General features: G+C 34.2%; 4 protein-coding genes and 1 long non-coding RNA gene across 5 annotated transcripts; 2 read left to right on the top strand and 3 right to left on the bottom strand.

Annotated features, from left to right (window-relative positions):
• Positions 1-317: 317 nt before the first annotated feature.
• On the bottom strand, positions 318-1512 carry LOC110229124. Its single transcript, XR_002332559.1, has 2 exons — positions 1108-1512; positions 318-586 (listed from the first exon to the last, which is right to left on the bottom strand). It is a non-coding gene; the product is annotated as an uncharacterized LOC110229124 (long non-coding RNA).
• Positions 1513-2200: 688 nt separating this feature from the next.
• Positions 2201-2713, top strand: LOC110229118 (putative defensin-like protein 240). The gene is given in 4 exon segments (XM_021028171.1): positions 2201-2267; positions 2444-2472; positions 2474-2536; positions 2538-2713. Coding segments are annotated over 4 exon segments (288 nt in total). The 3' UTR covers positions 2667-2713.
• A 3135-nt stretch (positions 2714-5848) lies between these two features.
• Positions 5849-9831, top strand: LOC9315185 (ABC transporter G family member 3). The gene is made up of 12 exons (XM_002880908.2): positions 5849-5983; positions 6332-6865; positions 6936-7015; positions 7100-7386; positions 7480-7651; positions 7745-7858; positions 7956-8084; positions 8172-8363; positions 8447-8533; positions 8623-8895; positions 9262-9369; positions 9440-9831. The coding sequence occupies exons 2-12, from the start codon at positions 6370-6372 to the stop codon at positions 9692-9694; spliced, it is 2193 nt and encodes a 730-aa protein (XP_002880954.1). The 5' UTR covers positions 5849-5983; positions 6332-6369; the 3' UTR covers positions 9695-9831.
• A 1690-nt stretch (positions 9832-11521) lies between these two features.
• On the bottom strand, positions 11522-14162 carry LOC9315184 (UDP-glycosyltransferase 86A2). The gene is made up of 2 exons (XM_021028140.1): positions 13402-14162; positions 11522-12528 (listed from the first exon to the last, which is right to left on the bottom strand). Exons 1-2 carry the CDS (start codon positions 13937-13939, stop codon positions 11609-11611), a joined length of 1458 nt encoding a protein of 485 aa, XP_020883799.1. The 5' UTR covers positions 13940-14162; the 3' UTR covers positions 11522-11608.
• Positions 14163-19826: 5664 nt separating this feature from the next.
• Positions 19827-20484, bottom strand: LOC9315183 (auxin-responsive protein SAUR50). The gene has a single exon (XM_002879070.2). The coding sequence runs from the start codon at positions 20262-20264 to the stop codon at positions 19890-19892; it is 375 nt and encodes a 124-aa protein (XP_002879116.2). The 5' UTR covers positions 20265-20484; the 3' UTR covers positions 19827-19889.
• Between the last annotated feature and the right edge of the window lie 2551 nt (positions 20485-23035).

Below are 23035 nucleotides of genomic sequence, written 5' to 3'. Positions count from 1 at the left end.
ACATAAACAGATAAAACTGAAAAATTGATAATACCAATAAATTAAATCAAAATTATCAATATAAAACCGGGCGTAGCCCGGACTAACCCTCTAGTTGTTTAATAAAAATTTTAGAAATTTATGAGATGAGAACTTTTGTTTTTTTTTTTTTTTAATAGTCCAATGGTAGGTTCTCTAATGGGATTCTCTTAAAAAAATTTTTTATTAAATATTTAATTTCTTAAAACTTAATAATTATTGCAATTCATAAAAATATCAAACATTTAATCAAATTTCTGTGTTTTGGTTTTTAAAACACTTGATCAAATTTTGGAAGATGGAGAAAAAGAAGATATGGATTCAAGTCATGGTTTTGTGGTTGATGTAAACTTAAATTACATATGGAGACATGTTTAAGTCATGGTTTAAGTTTTCGTATGGTTTCAAAACTGAGATTCGGATTTTTGTATATCAAATGTTGATTTGTCAATGAATAGAAGTTTTCAAAGAAAACAGACTAGAGTAAAAATCAACAAACCAATTTTGGTTGCTATATAATCACTTTGATGGAATGATGTAGTTGTCACTTTGAAGAGTTACTGAGCTTCTATACGCAATAAAAAAAAAGATAAATTTAACTATCAAGAGATAACGCATAATCAAATATACAAAGTTATATATATTTCCATCAAATACTTTATACACAACGAATTTATCTGCTTACAAATCTATAAAATCAAATATAATTTCAAGATATGTAGAAGAAAACTTTTGTATTGTAATTCCACTAAGCTTCGTGAACTCAATCCACCACATTAACTTCATTTGTTGATATAAAATTATTTAACAAGAAATTTCAGAAACTAACAAAATGGATTCCCAAATCGAACTCACCATTAACAACTATGGTTCACAATTTCCAAATTCTTTTAAGAAATCACGACTACATGGGTTTGTAATGTAAGCTAGAGCCAAAACACACATGCAAACAGTGATAAATTCAACCAAACCCAAAGAACCAAAAATCAAAATTGGGGAGAAAAACTTGATACATTACATCACCAAAAGCTAAACACAAACAATCATGGATTTTAGATTTCAATTTATAGGGTTTCAACGGAGATTTACCTTCCAAACGAGGAATCTCACGAAATCGGCGTTTGTTCATCAGTTTGTTTTTTTCTCGCAATCGCGAGATCGAGAGAGAGAGAGTCAGTGTTTTTTTTGGTCGAGAGAGAAAACTAAAAAAAATGAGTGTTTTTTTTTTCTTTTGTTAAAACACTTCCTCCAATCGAACACTGGCACGTGTCCGCCTCTATCAAAATCTCAAACTCTTCGAAGAGAATCGATTCTCTCTTCTTTATTCAATTCTGAATTATTTTTTTTGCCAATTTCAGATGAGAACTAATCAAAATATAGAAGAGAACCCTGCATTGGAGATACTCTTACAAACTACTTTGGTATTATTTTTTCTAATCTATCATGTGGATCTTCTGTCAAATCCTATCAATTTCAAAAAAGAATGATTAGAAATTAAAAATATTTAATATAAAAGATAAGGATTAGAAAAGAGAAACAAAAATGATGTTTAAGGAAAAGATGGAAGGAAGGAAATCTGAAATTGTATAAAAAAAGAGAGAAGCAAATATGAAGTGGCAAGATATCACAACTTGTATATATTGGTACTACACTAATCAAAATAATGAAGGATTTTATAATAGTTACATTGGTCAATATACTAAAAAGTCTAAAACTATCCTTTTTTTTTATTAAAAGTGTAATATATATAGTCACAATTTTTTACAAGTAAGATACCGAAATTTGGAAGTTCCTTTGGTCCAGTGGTTGACCAAAGGTTCATTAATACTTCTACACCTAGGTTTGGAGTTCGAGTCCCAGAGAACGCAGTTTCTTGCAGATTAATGGTGCAAAGCTTGTCGGAGGTCCAGAGTGTCGTATGCAGAGCCGTTCGTAGTGGTTTGGGTGCGGGGAGAGCATGTCCATCGTAGGGATGTCGTACATGCAGAACCATCGTTGAAGATCCGAGTGTTGCGGGGAGAGCCGTGGAATCGTTGTTCATGGGAACTGTTCATCATAATCGCATATACTGCAGGTAGTTGAATATCATCATAATAAGATTAGATTAAATATTTTTAGTGATGATGTAATAAGATGACAAAAAAAACAAAAGATACATAAATTTTTATTACACTTTTCAATCATGAGACGTACTACTTCAATTATAGTTTAATGTTTTCTCATATTCCTCCTTACAAACCTTGTTAAAGGTAATATTTTTTTTATATAGATTTTAACACTTCGTTCCTAAGATATGTAATGTTGATTATTTCTTTAAGAAATGGTGGTTTTTTAAACATAAACTTTAATATTGTTATAGTATTAGATGTTTACTTTGAAGGTTAAACTTTTTCTAATAAGTCTTATCTTTTCATATTATAAACAGGAGGATTGATAAGGACATGTGACTATAAATAAAGTGAAGGGTTATGGAACATGTGAGCCTAACGGACGTAATATATGTTTAGACGAATTTTGGAAAAAATCCCCCTTCTCCCGGAATAACAAAAATCTTGGAGGGTTGCACATGTGAAGATAGTGGTAAAAGGCCAGAATTTAAGGGGCCATCTCATTCGTGTAGGTGTTATTGGGGTAATCCGGATGATTGAAGAATTACTAGTCTCTTGAGACTACGTATTTGTTAGTTTTGTTGTTGAATTCGTGAATAAGGCGAAGTTGTAAGAACTGAGCCACGTTTGTTATCCTTATTTTTCTCTAATTGAATTTCTTGTAAGGCTATATAAACCCAATCCAATTATAGTTTAATATATAAGATAATTATTTCTCAAGTATTGTTTTTCAATTTTGGTATGAGAACTCTCTCGACACGGGACCCGACATAGTGAAACATGAGGGAGTTAGCTAGTGTAGAAAAAGTGATCAACGAAAATAAAAGTGAGAGATGAGGCCGCTGATTCACGCAATATTAATTCTCTGCCAAGATTTGATGGAGATTAATGATCATTACAATTTTTTTTTTTTAGAACATGTTGTGTGCAAAAGATCATTAGAGTGTTATTCAGCCAGAGTACAAAGAACCTCCAACTACAAGAAAACATCAATTTTTAGACAACTTGATCGGTTGTAGAGTCAGAAATTGAGAATTTGACACTGCTTAAAGAATATAACATAGACTCACAAAACAATCGTCGCACATTGGTCGTACTTCTCCAACCAGTGTGCGACTATATATGTAGTTGTGAAACAGCGATGTCAGATGCGACTACATGAATAATCGCATAATTGTGAGACTAAATCGTCAGATATCCAAAAAAGTTGATATTTATAGTGGCAAAATAGTTATTTTTCAAACCAGAATTAGTAGTAAATTTTAGAGACCAATTATTGACTGTTTTTATATATCTTTTGTTAATAAAGAGCACATGGTATCTTTTGGAAAAAACATTCTACTCAGTTTAATATATCTTTTTATCATGTTATTTTGTAATAATACACGTTTAATTATTTATTAATATCACATGTGATTTCTTTAAAAAAATTCTTATTTTTTAGTAATACGTAGCTTTTATTAAGATGGAAAAACTACAAAATCTACCACTTATTCCCAATTTCTTTCAAAATCTACCACATTCCTTCCTTTCTTTCAACTCATACCACATTTTGATGTAGAGTTACCATTTTGCCCTCCCTTTTTATCTTCCTTTTTATCTTTCCTCCATAATTATTTCTCCTCCCTATTTATCTTCCCTATAACATTAGCTTCTCTATTTATCTCTCTCTCCCTCGAAACACGTGCACTTTAACCAAGAAACATTATATCTCCTGAGACTAAACAATTAACTTTCATTTTTGTCTCCAGATCTTGTCCCCGATTGGAAATTCTCTGTTGCGTCTAGATCTTGTCCCCGATTTCATCATCTTGCTCTATTATCATGAATTCCACATCTTGTCCACCAATTGTTCTCATTTAAGGGTTTCGAATTTTATTTAGATTTTTCACCATCTATTTTGGTCCACAGATTAGTTGAGCATTATTGTCTTTACCTACCCTAATTATTGAATTTTTTTTCCTTCAATTGCAAAATAACAAAAAGATCTAGTTGTCCCCGAGTACTATTACTCATTCGATATGAACTTGTCCCCGATCTAATTCTATTACTCATTCGATCTGAACTTGTCCCCGATCTAATTCTATTACTCATTCGATCTGAACTTGTTCCCGATCTAATTCTATTACCCATTCGGTCTGAACTTGTCCTCGATCGATATCTATTACCCATTCGATCTGAATTTGTCTGCGATCTAATTCTCTTACTCATTCGATCTGAACTTGTCCCCGATATAACATATTCGATCTGATTCTCTTACACATTCGATCTGAACTTGTCTCCGATCTAATTCTATTACCCATTCCATCTGAATTCGATATGAACTTGTCCCCGATCTAATTCTATTACTCATTCGATATGAACTTGTCCCCGATCTAATTCTATTACCCATTCGATCTGAACTTTTCCTCGATCTAATTATATCACCCATTCGATCTGAATTTGTCCATGATCTAATTATATTACTCATTAGATCTGAATTTGTCCCTGATATAACATATTATTTAAATAACCGTACAGCATTTATTGTAGACCTGCTCCTTCTTTGGAAGCGCCAGACAAAACTGTCTCTGTCTCTGACACAGACTATGTCCTTGACACAGACTCTGTCCCAATCAGGGGTATTTTGGTCCAGCATTCCACATGTGCTATTGATAATGGTAGATTTTGAAAGTTTTTTGAGATTGTGGTAGATTTTGAATACCAGTTGTTAAAATGTGGTAGATTTTGCAATATTCCCTATTAAGATCACATGTGATTTATTTTAAAAAAGATTCTATTTAGGTTAAATTTTTCCATAACAATGTTTTTTCTTAAAAAAAAACACTACATAACAATGTTTTTCTTAAAAAAATCATTACGTTTTTGCAAATCTTATGTCTTTCAGTTCAATATAACATGTAAAATTTAAATGTTACATGCTATTTTGCAAAATCTTACGAAACTGTTTCGCCTATTGTTGAACTTGCAACAAATAAAAGATGGCTTTGTTATTTCATTTCTTCTAAAAATGTGGGTCTATGGATATTTTGCAACAAAAATCTTTCCTTCTACTATTTTCTTAATTTTTGTGTATAATTTGGCTATTCCTTAATATTATCTTAAATAAAAAAAGAAAAGCTGATACTAATACCAAAAAGAGCAAGATATCTCGAATTTGTTTACTAATGTATATCGTTTAAAATTTCAGCAGTTTTTTTGCATGTAATTAAGAAAAGCACTAAGCCAAACCTTTGTTCAGATATCTAAAGCTTAAAGGGAAAATAAAAATAAAAATAAAAAACGCTTAAAGTTGAAGTTAGTATTCTTTTTAATTCTTTTATATTGACACTTTTTCACAAGAGTATTATAAAATAGGCATTATTTAAAATTTCCAATAGATTTTACTTCAACTAAACCCCAAAATAACTTTATAAATCCAAAGGAAAATTTTGTTTGACTAAAAAAAAATCCAAATCAAAAACATAATATTTGGAAAAATGCCATAATGCCTTCAAATTTTAAGAAATCCTGTTTTCACAATACTTTCTAAAAATAATTATTTTTATGCAATATTTTTTCACAATTCTCTTTATGCAATTAAGTTTATATTCTTATAAAAAAAAATCTGATTTATTTTCTTTAAGGTGAAAAAATGGAAATTTGCTCACTTTTTTGTAATTAAAACATTTGGTTTCAGACAAAACAAAAAACAATTCCCAATCCATTTTTTATTTCTATATTTGCAGAACCCAAAGGGTTAGAGAAACTTGAGAGCTCTCTCACTCTTGCTCTCTCTTCAACAACGCAAGGAGTATCAAGTAACTCCCAAGAAGAGATTCTCCATTCTCTGTGGATCTTACTTCTTTCAGATCCAGGTTTGTCTCTTCCTCTTTCTTGTTCTCATCATTTCTCGAACTGGGTCTCTTCTTCTGCTTAGTCTTCGTTTGGTTGCTGAGCAAAGCTATGAACTTGAAGTTACTCTGCTTCAGGGTAATGCAGAAATTGAAAAAAGTTAGGGTTTTTATGATTTATACTAAGTTACTTAATTAGGAATCACTTCTCATTAGTCATTAAACTGTAATTTAGTGAGCTTATGGGAAAGTTTAGGTTTTTAATAGTGCTTCACTGATTCCTACTATAGTAGTCACTTTACTTATTGAGTCTTTTTGTTTTGGTTGCATTGATTATGGAATCTAAACATATTACTGATTGTGAAATTGTAGTTTTCTTTGGAACATTTTGTGTTCTTGAGTGTCAAAGAATGGAGGAGATACAGTCTCAACCGGATTTGTACCGTTCGTCTTCGTCTTCTGCAAGTAGTCCTACTAGTAGAGTTCCATCTAGTCACTTTTTCTATGTAAGAAAACCCGGTTCTCTTCGACAACCTATATCTTTTGAGGATTCTCCTGAGTGGGAAGACACACCTAATGTTGATTTAAGAATGGAAGATGAAGTTGGCGGTGGTGATTCTATTAATGATGCTACAACAACGCCTGTTTCTCCTTCGCTGTCGAAGATGAATAGCGGATCAATGGCTTCTCCTCCTGTGCCTGAAGGAGGAGCTGGAGCTGGTGTTGTTAGAAAGATTGCTGGTGCTTCTATTGCTTGGAAAGATTTGACTGTTACTATGAAAGGGAAGAGAAAATATTCTGATAAGGTTGTAAAGAGTTCGAATGGTTATGCGTTCCCCGGGACTATGACTGTAATTATGGGTCCTGCTAAATCCGGGAAGTCTACTCTCTTGAGGGCTCTTGCTGGTATGTCAATTTTCAGTTTATTCATTGTTAGTTAAGTCTTTTTCATTTCGTCTGATCACATCTTTTATAGGAAGATTGCCTCCTTCAGCAAAAATGTATGGCGAGGTGTTTGTGAATGGTTCAAAATCACATATGCCTTACGGATCCTATGTGAGTCACTATTGTCTATAGTTTTCTTGATCTTTTCTTTTGTTTTGTAAATGTGTTTCTGATTCTTGTTTTGCTGCGTTGCAGGGATTTGTTGAGAGGGAAACACAATTGATAGGTTCACTTACAGTTCGTGAATTCCTGTACTATTCAGCACTGCTTCAGCTTCCGGGTTTTCTCTTTCAGAAAAGGAGTGTTGTCGAAGATGCGATCCAGGCGATGTCTCTGAGTGATTATGCAAACAAATTGATTGGTGGTCATTGTTACATGAAGGGTCTCCGAAGTGGTGAAAGAAGACGTGTCTCTATTGCTCGTGAACTTGTGATGCGACCACATATTTTATTCATCGATGAGCCTCTTTATCACCTTGACAGGTTCTAACCATTTATAGACTTATGTTACTATCTGTGTTCTACTACAAGGTAGAATCTTGTATTCTAAAATTAGCCTTGTTGCTCTCTTAATAGTGTTTCGGCTCTGCTTATGATGGTGACACTAAAGAAGCTAGCAAGTATGGGTTGTACTCTTGTATTCACGATTTATCAAAGCAGTACCGAAGTTTTTGGTTTGTTCGATAGAATCTGCCTTCTATCAAATGGAAACACGCTCTTCTTTGGGGAGACACTGGCTTGCTTACAGGTATATACTATTTCGAACATGGAAAATTTTCCCATATGAAGGCCAAAAGACCACTCTCTAAATTTTGTGTACTCCTTATGTGTCTCCTTCAAGCACTTTTCAAATGCTGGATTCCCTTGCCCGATAATGCAAAGTCCATCAGATCATTTTTTGCGGGCTATAAACACAGATTTCGATAGGATTATTGCAATGTGCAAAAACTGGCAGGTACATACACCATTTTACAACTATAGTTTATATGATTATGTTTCTTTCTAGTTTCTTGTAAACGTTAATTTTCTGATTAGCTAAATATAAACAACAGGACGATAATGGGGACTTTTCAGCAGTGAATATGGATACTGCTGTTGCTATTCGCACTCTTGAGGCGACTTATAAATCATCTGCAGATGCTGATTCCGTTGAGACTATGATATTAAAACTTACCGAAAGGGTAACAACTGCCTAATGATAATTTTTGGATCATAACTTCATAACTGTAAATATCTTATTTTCTTTTTGTTTCCTATATCATTTGCAGGAGGGCACACAGCTTAAATCCAAGGGTAAGGCCGGTGCTGCTACACGTGTTGCAGTGCTCACTTGGAGATCACTTTTAGTTATGTCAAGAGAATGGAAATACTATTGGCTCCGACTTATCCTCTACATGATTCTTACACTTAGTATTGGCACATTATATTCTGGCTTAGGTCACTCTTTGTCTTCTGTTGCAGTAAGTTTTCTAAACCATTCTCAGCATGCACATTTGAGTACCAAGACATGCAATTTATTGTTCGATGTATATATTTCTTACAGACAAGAGTTTCTGCGGTATTTGTTTTTGTCTCGTTTGCTTCACTATTGGGGATTGCTGGAATACCTTCACTTTTGAAAGAAATCAAGGTATAACTAATTTCTTCGTCTTGATTTTTTTCTTATTTTTGATCACAATCTTCTTTTGAGATCTGAAGTTTTCTTTCTACTTCTAATAGATTTATAGAAGTGAAGCATCGAACCAGCATTCGGGTGCTTTTGTCTTCTTACTAGGGCAGTTTCTGGGAAGCATACCGTTCTTGTTTCTCATGTCCATTTCTTCAAGTCTTGTGTTCTACTTCATGGTTGGATTAAGAGACGATTTCAGCTTGTTAATGTACTTTGTGCTCAACTTCTTTATGTGCCTATTGGTGAACGAGGGATTGATGCTTTCCATTGCTTGCATTTGGCGAGATGTTTATTGGAGCACTTTGACTCTCATCTCTGTACATGTGAGTTTTATCTTTTCTACTATTAATCTAATTTAAGATTCATGTCTTCTACCATTCTATTTGTTCTAGCTAGGATGTGGCATAGATATTGAATGTTGATTTGGTAATACTAAATGCTAGATAGTACGCGATTTACGACTTAGGGAAATTTATGCACTACAGCGTTCAACCAGAACTAGAATGGTAATTTTAGTCTAAGTCAATGAGAGATGAAGTCAAGAGTGATTATATTAGCCCTTAGCTTATAGAACTTGGAACGATTGCTTACTAATAACTTAGATTACATATGAGAGTGATTAGTGCCTTAAGACATAGATTAGTCATGCCTTAGGATTGATCTTTCATTCTTCATATGCATCATTGCAGGTGATCATGATGCTCGCTGCAGGTCACTTCAGAATCCGTAACGCCCTGCCAAAACCCGTCTGGACTTACCCGTTTGCTTACATCTCGTTCCACACCTACTCCATTGAGGTTACACAATAAAATCTCTAAACAATCTCTGCTTCTTCCGCGGAAAACTCATGAACATTCAATGTTGCAGGGTCTTTTGGAGAACGAGTACCTCGGGGAAGTGTTTGCGGTTGGAGAAGTGAGGAGTATATCGGGATACCAGGCAATCCAAGGAAATTACCAGATATCTCCAGACACAAACTCCAAATGGAGGAACATGCTTGTGTTGTTGGCTATGGCTTTTGGCTACCGTCTTCTTGTTTATGTTTTACTACGTTTTGGCCTAAACAAGAATGTGTCTGGTTGTTTACTGCTTAGTCATAAGAAAAATAACAGTTCTAGGTAGATGAATGATGATGACTTTTAGATAATACTCCCTCTGTTCCAGAATATAGGATGTTTTAGAGTTTTTATTTTGTTTCAAAATATACGATGTTTTGCAACTTTCTATGCAGTTTTAAATATAGTTGATATTTTATGACTGTTTGTATTCTGCAGTCTTTTCTCTAATTGGTTGAATTTTTAAAACAAAATATTAAATGATAGTTTTAAGAGAGCAAAATAAATTTTCTTAAAATGTGTGATTTCAAACAAAACATCATATATTTTGGAACAGAGGGAGTATTACTTTTAGTCTCTTATGTAATTTTTGGTAGTTGAAAATGAAAACAGTTAAAAATTCTTTCTTGAAATTTAGGTAGATTACACTTTTAAAATCGGTTCTGAACCGAACCGATTTGTCCGAACCGAACCGAACCGAGGTTTGGGCAAATCGGTTCGGTTAATGTTAATTGATCATAACCGATCGGTAGGATTTCAAAATCAGTTCGGTTAACCGAGATTTTCGGTTCGGTTTGGGAGAACCGAACGGTTAACCGAAAGAATTAAAACCCTAACCTAACCTAATATTCTAGCCGCCTACTCTTCTTCTACTTCGATGATAACTCTTCTTTCATTCATTCTTCTTATTCTTTGACTCATCTTCTTCTTATTCTTCAGCTTCTTCTTATTCTTTGGTCGATCTCATCTAATTTTTTGGTCGAATCTCTTCTTCTTCTCCTTCACTTTCTCATTCTACTTCTCCTTCTTCTTCTCCTTCTCCTTCTCCTTCTCCTTCTCCATCTGTACTGAAGCAAGATAAACCAAAACACATCAATTAAAGACTTCCTAGAGCCATCACCACCGAAAGAATCAAGCCATGTCGAAGATCTGAAGCTATTACTCCGGATTTGAATCAAGCAGTGTCGAGCCGCCGTCGAAGAGAGAATTAGGGTTGGAGAAGAGATAGTCATGAACACACCGTTTCATATTTGTGGCATTATTTTTCTTTTTTGGGGGCTTGGCCCAACTTTTTTTTTTGGGCAAAAGACCCTACTAGTTATAACAATGTTTATTTTGGCCACATTTTTAATTAAAATTTTAACCGAAATAACCGAATGGAATAACCGAAATAAACCCGTTCCGAACCGAACCGAACCGAAATGTTAGTCGGTTAGTTTCGGTAGAATTTTCAATTTCCGAAATACCCGAAAAACCGGAAAACCGAACCCGAATTAACTGATCGGGTCGGATTCCCAGCCCTAGTCATTTGCGTGAAAAGGTCAGTGTTTTAACTTCTACTTAATAAAATAAAATAAAAAAGCACTTCTATTCGACTGTTATGGCTTAGAAATGTTTAGAGATGCGTTGTTATATTTCTATTTTTAAACTATATAAATTGGATGATATGTGAACGTGTATGTTTGAATATTTGAATGATTGTATGAAAGATATGTAGTGGACAAAGAAATAAATAATCTAAAAAAGCGTAACTGGGACCCAAGAAAAGGTCATAATCACTAATGATTTTTCAAAAATTGGTATGATGCACATTTGTTTTTTTTTTTTTTTAATAGAAGAGTAGACAAAATAGTGAATCAAATCAAAACTTGGAAACTGAAACCAGAAGTGCTACTAGAAAAACAAAAATGATTGAATTGAACTAAATTTTGGTTTTGCTTAATTTCAGTTTGACATCTTTGATTCCAAAACCAAACTAAACAAGTTGAATTAGTGAAATAAACTTTGAATCCGGTCCCCGGTTCGTTGTAACGTTTAAATCTAGTAAAAGGCTAGTTTTGACCGAAAAAATATCGATTTCGGTCCAGAACTTAAAAAAAAATTACGTAACCGCTAATCCAAAAAAAAAAGGTACATTAAAATTTAAAAGTGTATTATACTTTCCCCAAAACAAAAATTGATACAATTTTGATATTGAAATTTAAGCTTTCCCATTTGATAAACCAACCTTAGACAAAAGTCCATCAATAAACAAACCCAAATTCATCTCAGAAGATCCACTGTTTATCACCGCACCTTCCAAACTCATTTTAACCCGTCCGATCTTCCCCTTCGAAACACCACACATCAAACGGTTAATATTCCTCCCAACTTCATCTCTCCCAAAATCACTCTTATCTTCACAAAGATTAATCCCAATCTCCCAATCATCAACCACAAGCTTCCTATTCGTAACCTGATCAGTCAACAATGGAAAACACAAAACTGGTACCTCACACCAAATCGTCTCCAATATCGAATTCCAACCACAATGCGTCAAAAACCCACCAACACTCTCATGTGACAAAACCGTCATTTGACAACACCATGGTATTACAATCCCACGATCTCCAGCTTCTGTCTCAAAACCTTCTGGTAATGGATTTGTTTCGTCTGAACTAACAATGTCTGGTCTCACCACCCAAACGAAATTTACTTTACTCAACAAAATCCCGTGAGCGATTTCGACAAGATCTTTCTTTGTGACATGAGCGTAACTACCAAAGGAGACATAAAGTACTGAGCTTTTTGGTTTAGTGTTGAGCCATTGTGTACAATCTGATTCAGACCAAAGTGATGTTGTGACTGAAGAAGAAGAAGAACCGGTTTGGTTATTGAATGGTATGATTGGTCCAATTGCGTAAAAAGGGATTTTTGTATTAAGGGCTTTGATTGTTTTGTCTTCGAATTGTTGTATTGTGTTGCAGAGTACGAAATCGACTTTTTTCACGTCTTCGAATGCTTTGAAGATGATTTGATGAACTACTGAAGAAGTGTCTGTCTCTTGAAGATACGACGCCGTGTCTTTTGGGTTTATTGCGGCGACTCCGGGAATGTAGTCGATTAGATCGCGGCGGGTTTCTGAGTAAAAAAATAAAGTTATGGGGGAGATTTAGATAATTAGAGAAACTGAAGGATGAGTTTTGTAAATTAGAAAAAGGAATAAAATAAAAGTTAAAGAAAGTGAATTTATTGGACCCCTGACATTATTCACATGCATCATTACATGACAAAAGTAAAGTCCCTACTCTATTATTATTATTTTCCCCATATTTATATCGTTACGTTTACTTTTTTTCCTTTTTGGACGGCAAATTGTAACGCTTATTATTTTAAATAAATAATTTCATTTGAATTTTTTTTTGAATGTATATGATTATGGTAGTAAAATTATAAATAAGAAAAAAAGAGAATCATTAATACGTTTATGAATTCGAAGAGAAATTATATAATTTTATGAAATAATAATATAATAAGATATTTGGTAAAATAGTGTGATATGATATCATGTTACTTTTTTCTGATAATATAATCTGATTTCATGTAACATATATATATTTAAAATCATATAATGTGTATTTTTTTTTATTTTGTAAACAATAAAATGTTTTTTTTTGTAAACAATAAATGTTTCCAAAATACAATAAGAAACATAAACCATACAGAAAAAAAAAAAACTTATGTCCAAGCTGTCTAAATGATAAAGTAATCCACCAATACTAACAGAATATTCGAATATTGGATCAGTAAACAACTAAACATGCAATGAAATGCTCACCAATTATTATTTTTCTCCAAATCTATCTTGCATTTCAAAATAATTATAGACGTTGACCAAGACCCAAAAAAAGATGTTTTCGTAAAAATTTGAAATAAAATAGGAAACAATTAAATATTTAAATGAGTTAAAATATGTAAAATTAAAGAAGAATAAGAGGATAATTAGTAAATTACCTTGAGCACCAAAATGGCCATGAATCCGAAGCAGATCCATATGGTAATAAAGTGAAAAAACTAAAGCAGCTTCGGTCCAAAACGAGACACAAACCAAACCAAACTTCCTAGCCACCACCGACGGCCAAACAAAGAATGTGTCGGCGATCATAACATTCACACCGCCGTCTCCTCCGACAAGACTCGCCACAAGCTCTTCCACATGCGCATAGAACACGTGAAGCAACGACGATTGGTACGTGTCATGGTTCAAAGACCGGTCAAATCCGACCGGTAAACCATCGGAAACCGTCGCGTACCTTATGTCAAGGCCAGACTCTGACCTAACTCCGGCGAAAATATCTCCATCGGAGCCGTTTGTGATCTGGTGGTGGATGTAATGAGTGTTGACGAAAGTGACGGTGATCCCCTGTGACGCAAGCTTGATGGCTAAGTGTACAAATGGGTTTACATGTCCTTGAAATGGATATGGGATCAAGAGAGCATGAAGATGATGATGACCATGATGATTTTTTTTAGGTTTTTTAACGTCCGCCATTAAACTTGGGTTTTGTGGAGAGGAAGATGAAGAAATGAGAGAAATTTAAAGGTTATATTTTTTGTGTTTGTTTTGTGTTTTTTTTTTCGGATTAAAAATAAAAGGAAGAATCTGTGATTAAGAAAAAGAAAACATATGGGGCAAGTTGGGAATAAATGAATGACTTTGCATTGATTCGCGGAAATAGCCATAGAAGTGGATGGTTAGTGGCATTTCTATGCATTTTCCTCATTATTTTTTTTTCTCTTTTGATTTTTAATATAAATTAATGATTTGTTCCTTAAAAATATCTTTTATCTAAACCAGTAAGATGTCACGGAGAAAATCTAGTTCCAATAAAGGCTTATGACCATTTGGATTAGGATGGCGAAAGTTTTGAAGTTGCTTAGTCAAAGTGGTTCATTTGTCAAATTATATTCTCCTAATTGTTAACGAGAAAGAGAAAGGCTGATATATTCATTTATGTAGAAGAAATGGAAAATGAGTAAATTTTGGGGTTTATTATATATTACTAGATTTTTTTTTTTTTTCAGATTATATATTACTAGATTAGAATCCGTTCCATGAACGGGTTTTCAGTTATAAGAAAAATTTAAATATAAAGAAAATTAATAAAAAATTATTGTATGAAAACGATATCCAAAGTCGTGTAGAGGAATGAAGACAGATAAAAAAATTATTTGGTCTCTTAAAACGTCTCCTAGGATCAAAAAATTTCTTTGGAAAGCTTTAAGTGGTGCTTTGTCGGTAGCGGATCAATTTGTGTGTAGAGGAATGAAGACACATAAAAGATGTTAGAACTGTGGTAAAGAAACAGAGTCAGCCAATCATGTTCTTTCTACATGTCCTGTTGCTAGACAGATTTGGGCTCTGTCAGGGATTCCTTACCCGTAGGAGGGGTTTTCCTTCTCTTCTCTGTATGCTAACTTCCAATTCCTTTTTGAGTTAAGTTGGATACAAGGTTGTCTTGTAACTCTAAAAGGATGTTTTCCTGGATCCTTTGGAGGTTGTGGAAGAATAGGAATAAGTTTTTCTTTGAAGGTCTGCAGTTTTGTCCCTTAGAAACGATAGGGAAGATTATTGAGGATGTGGATGAATGGTTTTTGGCTCAACAGGCTCCTCTTTATTATGTGGATAATGAGGATGGAGTTTTATCTCCAAATGTAAGGAATTGGGAGCATCCTCCCAAGCTTTGGGTCAAGTGTAATATTGGAGTGTCTTGGTCAAACAAGAATAAGATTGGGAGAGGATCTTGGGTTATCAAAGATGAGAAAAGAGTGGTTATTTTGCATAGAGAAAGATTTGTTGGTTTGTTGTTTGGTTTGGGCTATTGAAAGTCTGCTTAGCCTGAGACTTAACAAGATCATTTTCGCGGCGGAGGCGAAGGATCTTTTTGATGTGTTGGTAAGGCCTCAAGCTTGGCCTTCATTTACTCAAGAAGTGGTAGAAATTCTGCATTTTTGGAGAAGTTAACAGACTGAAAATTAGAAGTGGAAACTTCATCCTCTAATAGAGGTGCATCTTTTATTGCTCAAACTGTTAATTCAGATGCAAGATTTTAGGATTTTGTGGCAGCAGGTCATCCCTTTTGGCTCCACAGAGTTTTTGAGGATAAGAGATTCTCTTCTATTGTGTAGTGATGTGTCTGTTGTTAGTCTAATTTAGTGACTAATTTTTGGTTCTTGATGGTTAGTGATTCTTTGTTCTAACCTGCTTTCTCCTTGATTGATTTCAAGTTTGAGTTGTAACGGATCTTATTTTACCATTAATATTATTCACCATATGGAAAAAAAAAACGATATCCAAAGCTTTTTAGAAAAAATAGAAAATTTGTTTAGTTACTCAATAGAGTTATATACATATTCTTATTTTTTTGAAAAATTACCAAGTTTCACTCTTAGAATGGAGGAAGTCATCAAGGCAATATGTTTGTAAATAAAGAAGGGTTGGAGTTGTATCCTTTGATTAAACCTTGGAACAAAAAGAAAGCTTCATGATAAGAAGAAGATGAAGAAAAGAGAAGAAGCACACAAGAAGAAAGGACACAAGTCAACAAGAAGAAGGAGTTGGGCTTTGTGTTTTGTAAACATGGTAACATTGGGCAATTACTTAAGTTAGGCCCAAAGAAGAAAGAGTGTTATTGTTAGGTTAAAGCATAGCTAAGGAGGACTAAGTATAACATTTGTTGTAGTTAAGGTTGCTTAAGTGAACCGTAGGATAATTATGTCTAGAAGTAATGGCTAGTCAGTAGAAGTATGGATGCAAGTGTATGTGGTAAGTAGAGAAACCACTATACGTATGTGTGTGAGTTGTTGTAAGAAACCATCATTTGATCCAATAACAAAACGTAGTTCATACATTATCTCTCTAAGTTACTAAACTGTTTTTGTGTTTATCAAAGAGACATAATAAATAAAGAGAATTAGAGAGAAAGAGTGATCTAACTTCTAAATGTAAAGAAGGTTAGCGAATGTCAACAAGAAGCTATGTCAAGAGAAGCAAACATGATTGTAGCACTGAAAGAAGGCAAGATGGAGTCACGTCTATTTAACAATCTGACACATGATAACTATTCTACTCATTTATAAATTATTAATTTACGTTTATAATTTCAAATTTAATATAGTAATCCGGTCTAGTGAAATCAAGTTAAGCCACCATCCAAAAACTGATGTAATTCTACTTCATGATTCGGTTACACATGTAACATGTTCCAAGCTTCAATAAGATGTTAAACTTCAATATAATCTTTTTTCTTTTCTTTTTTTCTCTCGAATATTATGACCGCTCTCTCCAAGTTTTTTTTTTTTTTTTTGAATTGAATGCAAAATTTATTCAAACCAAAAAAACGTTTTTTTACAATAAGTGCAACTTTGTTTCGAAAGGTCTTAAAGAATTAAAAGAATTGGGCTACTTATGAACTTCTAGAAGCAAACCAACAGTGAAGTGAACCAGCCAATCTTTCATCCTTGATCGAAGAAAGTCTGTTTCCAAGTTGAAATAACCTAGCCGGTTAAGCTCCATGTTTTCCCGACATACTTTCCCAAGTGGCCACAAGTACCCATTTATATGCATAGTAATTTTTATTGTTTCATATTTATTGGCTCTTGTCATTGTTGAGGAGCAGCAGGGCACGACCAACAGGCATCAAAATTTTATTTATTTTTGTATCGACATTAAATTAAAGTAAGGTTCTTTCATTTCCTTACACTAGTATTTCCTTGGAATTTGTTAGGCTGTGTGGCTAAAAAATAGGAGTGTTTTATGGCTTTGATATTTTCGTCTTCATGATATAAATTTGACATTTGACTGTTCTACACAACAACAAATGTAAGGTATAATACAACAACAACATTCGAGTTTTTTTTTTTTTCTTTGGGCCTAATACAGTTTTCAAGTAAATAACGACACCTAGAAAGAAAAAAAAATAACGACACCTAGGGTTTATAGAGGAGATTCAAAAGCCATACATATTTTTCTAGATGCATCAGATTTGATGTGTTTTTTTTTTGCTGATCCAACAGATTTGAGCTCTCATTTTTGTTTAAAAATCTGTTTTTTTTTTTTTTTTTTTTTTTTGTTGGGTTTCCATACGGAACACTCTAGCAAAAAGTAAAGATTCATACTCCTAACTCATTTGGTTGTTCTCTTTATCCTTACGATAGTTTTTGTTTATTCCTTGACTTTTTTTTTTATAAACTCTATCGGCTATCCGGTCGGCCCCGGTAGGAACGCACCGAGGTGCTACATAGTGGACTGGTCCACCGTGTTAACCGTTAGGCCCTTACGGGCTACCACTCTTCCTATCCCGAGTTTGGAATGTCTTCCAACTAAGTGCCAGAGGATAGTCAGGTCGCCTGCATTTTTGACTAGCAGATAAACCAATTGGACCAAAGCCCAACAGACAGACTTCCCACAATAATGTTGATAACAGCAGGAGGAGTCGAACCATGGAGAGGAGGGAATTGCACCCAACCACCCTGAGCCCGCCAAACCACCAGCCCACCATCATGTCGGCTTATACCTTGACTTTGATTTTGCCAAATATAAAACAAATATTAAGTTTACAAATACCTCTGGTTGTGAACCTTCACACGTAATGCATGTGTTGAACGTATCGTACATGATGTTGGTTTGGGAATTAACTCACATAAAAACGGTTTGGTTAATCGATGCTTATATAAAAATATGATCAGAATTTTCTATTCAACTCTCTTATCTAATAACCCTAAATTGTACAATCAGTTTCCAGTAAGACGAGAAATTAGGGGTGCGTTTGAGACGTTTTTTGTGCAAGTTTTTTGGTAGAAAACTTTTTACAGAGATTAAAAAAAAAAAGGAATTGGAGAGAATTTTGAAGAAATGATCAAAAGGACAATTCATATAGTGTGGAAATTTGTCGTTTTTTTTAATTTGTAAGCAAATTCGATGACAACTCCTGACGGAAGTATTTTAGAGAAACACCATTGCCACAACCAGTCCAAACTATAAATCACTTTCACAAATTAATGCCAACAGCCAACGTATGATCTTTCTATAACAGTGTGAGTTGTCCCAAAAAGTGACTTGACATTCAGTTTACACATATTTCCATTTTATATATTTTTCATTAATCGAAATTTTCCATTTATATATATAAAGCTATATTAATCAACAAGTAATCATCAAACTGGGCATTCGATTATAATCTAAAGTGTTTCAAACCCATTTTTTTTTCTTTTGCATTTATATCTAAAAATCTTAAGACATTCTATTGTTGGCATTGGTATTGAAAAATAGAAAATCTTAAGATATTTTTTTCTTTAACAAAAAACAATTTTTTCAACTATGAATTTTTCATAAATTTTTATTGTAGAATACAAAAGAACCGTCATAAAATAAGATTTAATTCCTTTTATTTTCCTCTCTTCATTTGCATTTACAACTTACAAAAGAAACTTGGATTGAAACATTAAAGATTGTATTTTCATTTGATATTTAAACTTAAAAACCAAAACAATCGAATCCCAATTGTTGAAACCACTTTTCTAAGGAAAAAATGTTAGAAACTATAAAAGCGATAAAACTTTATACAATGCCCATATTTAGACACGTCCTAATCAACTTCTACCAAGTCATGTGTGGGTATACATTATAGGGGGATATGGAGGGGGCACTGATTAAGAAAATGCAAGTACGGATTGGTGTACATTGTCCTACCATTTCTCTTGGTTTTATGTGCATCGTCCTACTGTGACATACATTTATGTATATGGTTAAAAACATCAATAAAATATCTACAAGACTTAATGTCAATAGACGTCTCGTATCTCTCCACATCAGTGTGAAGTTACTAGTATATTCGAACCAAAGCTATAACAAATATCGGTCCCCCACTTTCACTTTTCCAATCCTAATCATGTGTAAGAATATTTGAGGTAACAGAAGTTTGTAAAGTGGACTAAGAAGGTCCATTAAGACATCGAGGCTTGTTTGTGTCTAGGCTTCGTGTATTATTACTACAACATCTTGCTTTAGAACAATAACATCCTAGGGTTTCTATAATAAACACACTTTTGATGAGATTTTTCAACTACTAATCACCATTTCATAAAAGAGTCCTAACTCATCAAGTCATTTTTTTTCTTTTCGCCAAAAGTCATAACTCAAGTCCAACAACACTGAAACAACAATTTTTAATGGATTGTTTCACGATAGAAAATATTTAAAATCACCGAGTTTTGGACCATTTTATTGAGTTTTGTTTTTCTAATTAAGACTAAAATTCGCCGAAGTAATTTAAACCGTTCATTTTGCAAGTTTGAGGTTAGAGAAAATAGTTTATTCATTGGATACCAATAGCATAGTGAAAATCTCAAGTGACTAGGAAGCACAAGATAAGTCCATCTAGTGAATAATTCGGTTTTATTATGTAATATGAAGTAGAACAGTTATAACTACAGCATAAATTCTAACACCATTGCTCGGTCAATATCATTCGTAGGTGGCTTGGCCGGCAAGGTACCATCAAAGCTCCATCGTGATAGAACCCGTATTCCTCCTCTGCTTGTTCCAAAAGCTTCCGGAACATAGGGTGTTCTAGAAACATCAATGGGACAACAAATCTTTGTGTAGGCTCATGATACCCATCAACGGCTATCACCGCGAAATGACCTTCCTTCACGTCTTTTGGGACACAATCACGGCTATATTCTTCGGAACATGGTTTCTTGGTCGAGGAAAAGCCTTTGATTTGCACCAACCTCTCTACAACATTCTTGAGCTTCACAATTCCACCCATTTTCTTCTTCGGCGACTCAACTGTAATCATTCTTTGCCTCGTCATGCTAAAATATTAAGTGATCTTTTCCTTTTTTTGTGGGGGCTTTGGGTTTCTTTGAAAAGTATATGTTCGAATATAGACATGTAAGAAGGAGTATATATAAGTAAGAATGGTACAAAGAGGATAAGAAAGAAGAGGAAGAAATAAGAAGGAGAAGTGAGTAAGGGAGACCAAAGCATGTGGCTGAGTTGGTTATTCAATTTGCCTTCTTTTGAATTTTCTACGACTGCATACTTGTAAGTGTTATAAATCACATATTAGATGGACTCCATAACCGTGGGCCTAATCCATATCCTAGAAGGCCCATGTCCATGTTCTTGAAGATTCTCCTTATGACGGCCTATATTTAATACTTAGTGGGCTTTTGGGCTTTAGGGTTTACTAGCCCAATGGGGATTTGTCTCCCCTCATCATGTATATATATGTATCGAAACCTCATTCATTAATCAATAGAACAACAAGTTTTATAACACGTTATCAGCACGAGTTTGCTCTTAACAACCCTAACCCTAAAAATCGCGGTACTGTTCATCGCCGACACTGTTCATCGCGGCACAGTTCATCGCCGACACTGTTCATCGCCGACACTATTCATCGCGGCACAGTTCATCGCCGACACAGTTCATCGCGGCACAGTTCATCGCCGATACTGTTCATCGCCGACACTGTTCACCGCCGACACTGTTCATCGCGACACTGTTCATCACGACACTGTTCATCGCGGTACTGATCATCGTGGTACTGTTTGCGGTTCGTTGCAGCAGCGTGAGTTACCGAGGTCTTTAGCTCCCGGTTCTAGTCCATACAACCCCATAAGGTGAAAGGTAACATCAAAACCCTAAAGCTAAAGAACCAACAATTGAACTTGAAAGTTAAGCAAAGAGAAACCCTAAAACGAATGATGATTGATTAAGTGATTGCTTTGCTTGTATGATTCGATTGCTTGCTTGATCCGATTGCTTGTTTGTTTTCGCTTGCTCGTTTGCCTGTCTTGTTTAGGTTGCTAGAAAGCTTGTTATTGCTTATCCTAAACTCGCAAATCGAAAACATCTTAACATAGAATCCGAAACCCTAAAAGACATAAACCCTAAATTAAAAACACTTTAATCGGATCAAAACCCTAAATTCTAAATCACGTTTGGTTGAGGTTGTTTTGTTAGATTGATTGTTTCTTTGTTTGATTTCATGCATAAGTTGTTAGAAACCCTAAAACTAAAATCGCATGAACCCTAGAAAAAACTTAGAAAAGATAATCCTAAAAGAAAATATTAAAATCCTAAAATCTTAGGGATAATAGGAAATCTTAAAACCCTAAAACTTAAAACTCTTAAATAAAATAGGAAATTCTAAAAACCTAAAATCTTAAATAAAATAGGAAACTCTAAAAACCTAAAATCTTAAATAAAATAGGAAATCTTAAAACCCTAAATCTTAGGGATAATAGGAAATCTTAACAACCCTAAATCCTCATTAAAATAGGAAATCTTAAAACCCTAAATCCTAATTAAATTAGGAAATTCATAAATTCTATTCAAAATAGGAAAACCTTAAGAAATAGAAAATTTCCAAATCCTAAATAGGAAATCTTAAAAATCTAAAATTATAAGTGAAATAGGAAAATTAATCCTAAAGTAAAGAGGAAAGTAAATCCTAAAAGGAAAAGGAAAAGTTAATCCTAATTAAAAGAGGAAATCTAATCCTAAGCAAAAGAGGAAATCTAATCCTAAGCAAAAGAGGAAAGTCAAATCCCTAAGTAAATCGATTCATGGTCCGGTCTCAAATACTGCATGACACTAACGATTACATGATTTTGACTCAAAACTTTTCCTTGTAGATGTTGAATTACAACTTGTACTTTACTGCCCTAAATCTCTTAGGAGATAATTATTTTAAAATGGGCAATGGATACTAAGATTATCCTAAAGTCAAAAGGACTTAGTGAATGTATCTAATAAGGCAAGAATGCCAAGAGAGAAAGATAGATACAAGGCAATATTAGCCACCATCTTATTGAGAGTCTCATAATCCAGGACTATAAGTCCGTGGATGAGTCTATTGCTAGATGAGCAAAATAATGACTTACAGATAAAAACAGTGAATTACGACCTCATAGATTAACCCCATTACCTAATGCCAATAAGGCCGCAGAGGATAAGAAAGAATCCAAAGAATCTAACCACGTCTAAAGTGATAGACCACACGGCCGTGACCGTGGTGGATGGAAAGGACGTGGTTGTGGCCAATATAACTCATCCGGCTGTGGGAACCACTATAACCGTGGATGTAGACCCAATTCCGGCCGTGGTCAAGGGCGAGGACGATGTGGTATTTCCAAACCACAACACTCGACCAAATGAGTATGCCATAGATGTGGTATTGAAAGGACGTGGTTGTGGCCACTATAACTCATCCGGCCGTGGGAACCACTTTAACCTTGGATGTAGACCCAATTCCGGCCGTGGTCGAGGGCGAGGACGATGTGGTATTTCCAAACCACAACACTCGACCAAATGAGTATGCCATAGATATGGAATGGGAAACCATTGGGCTAAGATATGTAGGACTTCCAAACATCGTTGTGACCTCTATCAAGAGAGTGTAAAAGGGAAGAATCCTAAAGCCCATTTGGTATATAAAGATGGTGAACATGATCAAGATGATCTAATAGAGTATGAAACTTCTCATTGCATAAAAGAATCAAGTTGATAAATCTTACTTCGACATCAAAACCTCTATGTTTTTCTTTGGATTTTATGTGTTCATTGATTGTTATT

This window comes from Arabidopsis lyrata (assembly GCF_000004255.2).
Source record: "Arabidopsis lyrata subsp. lyrata unplaced genomic scaffold ARALYscaffold_4, whole genome shotgun sequence".
In the NCBI taxonomy this organism is placed as follows: Eukaryota; Viridiplantae; Streptophyta; class Magnoliopsida; order Brassicales; family Brassicaceae; genus Arabidopsis; species Arabidopsis lyrata.
The sequence above is the reverse complement of the archived record's forward strand: the minus strand, read 5'-3'. Positions and strand labels throughout refer to the sequence as shown.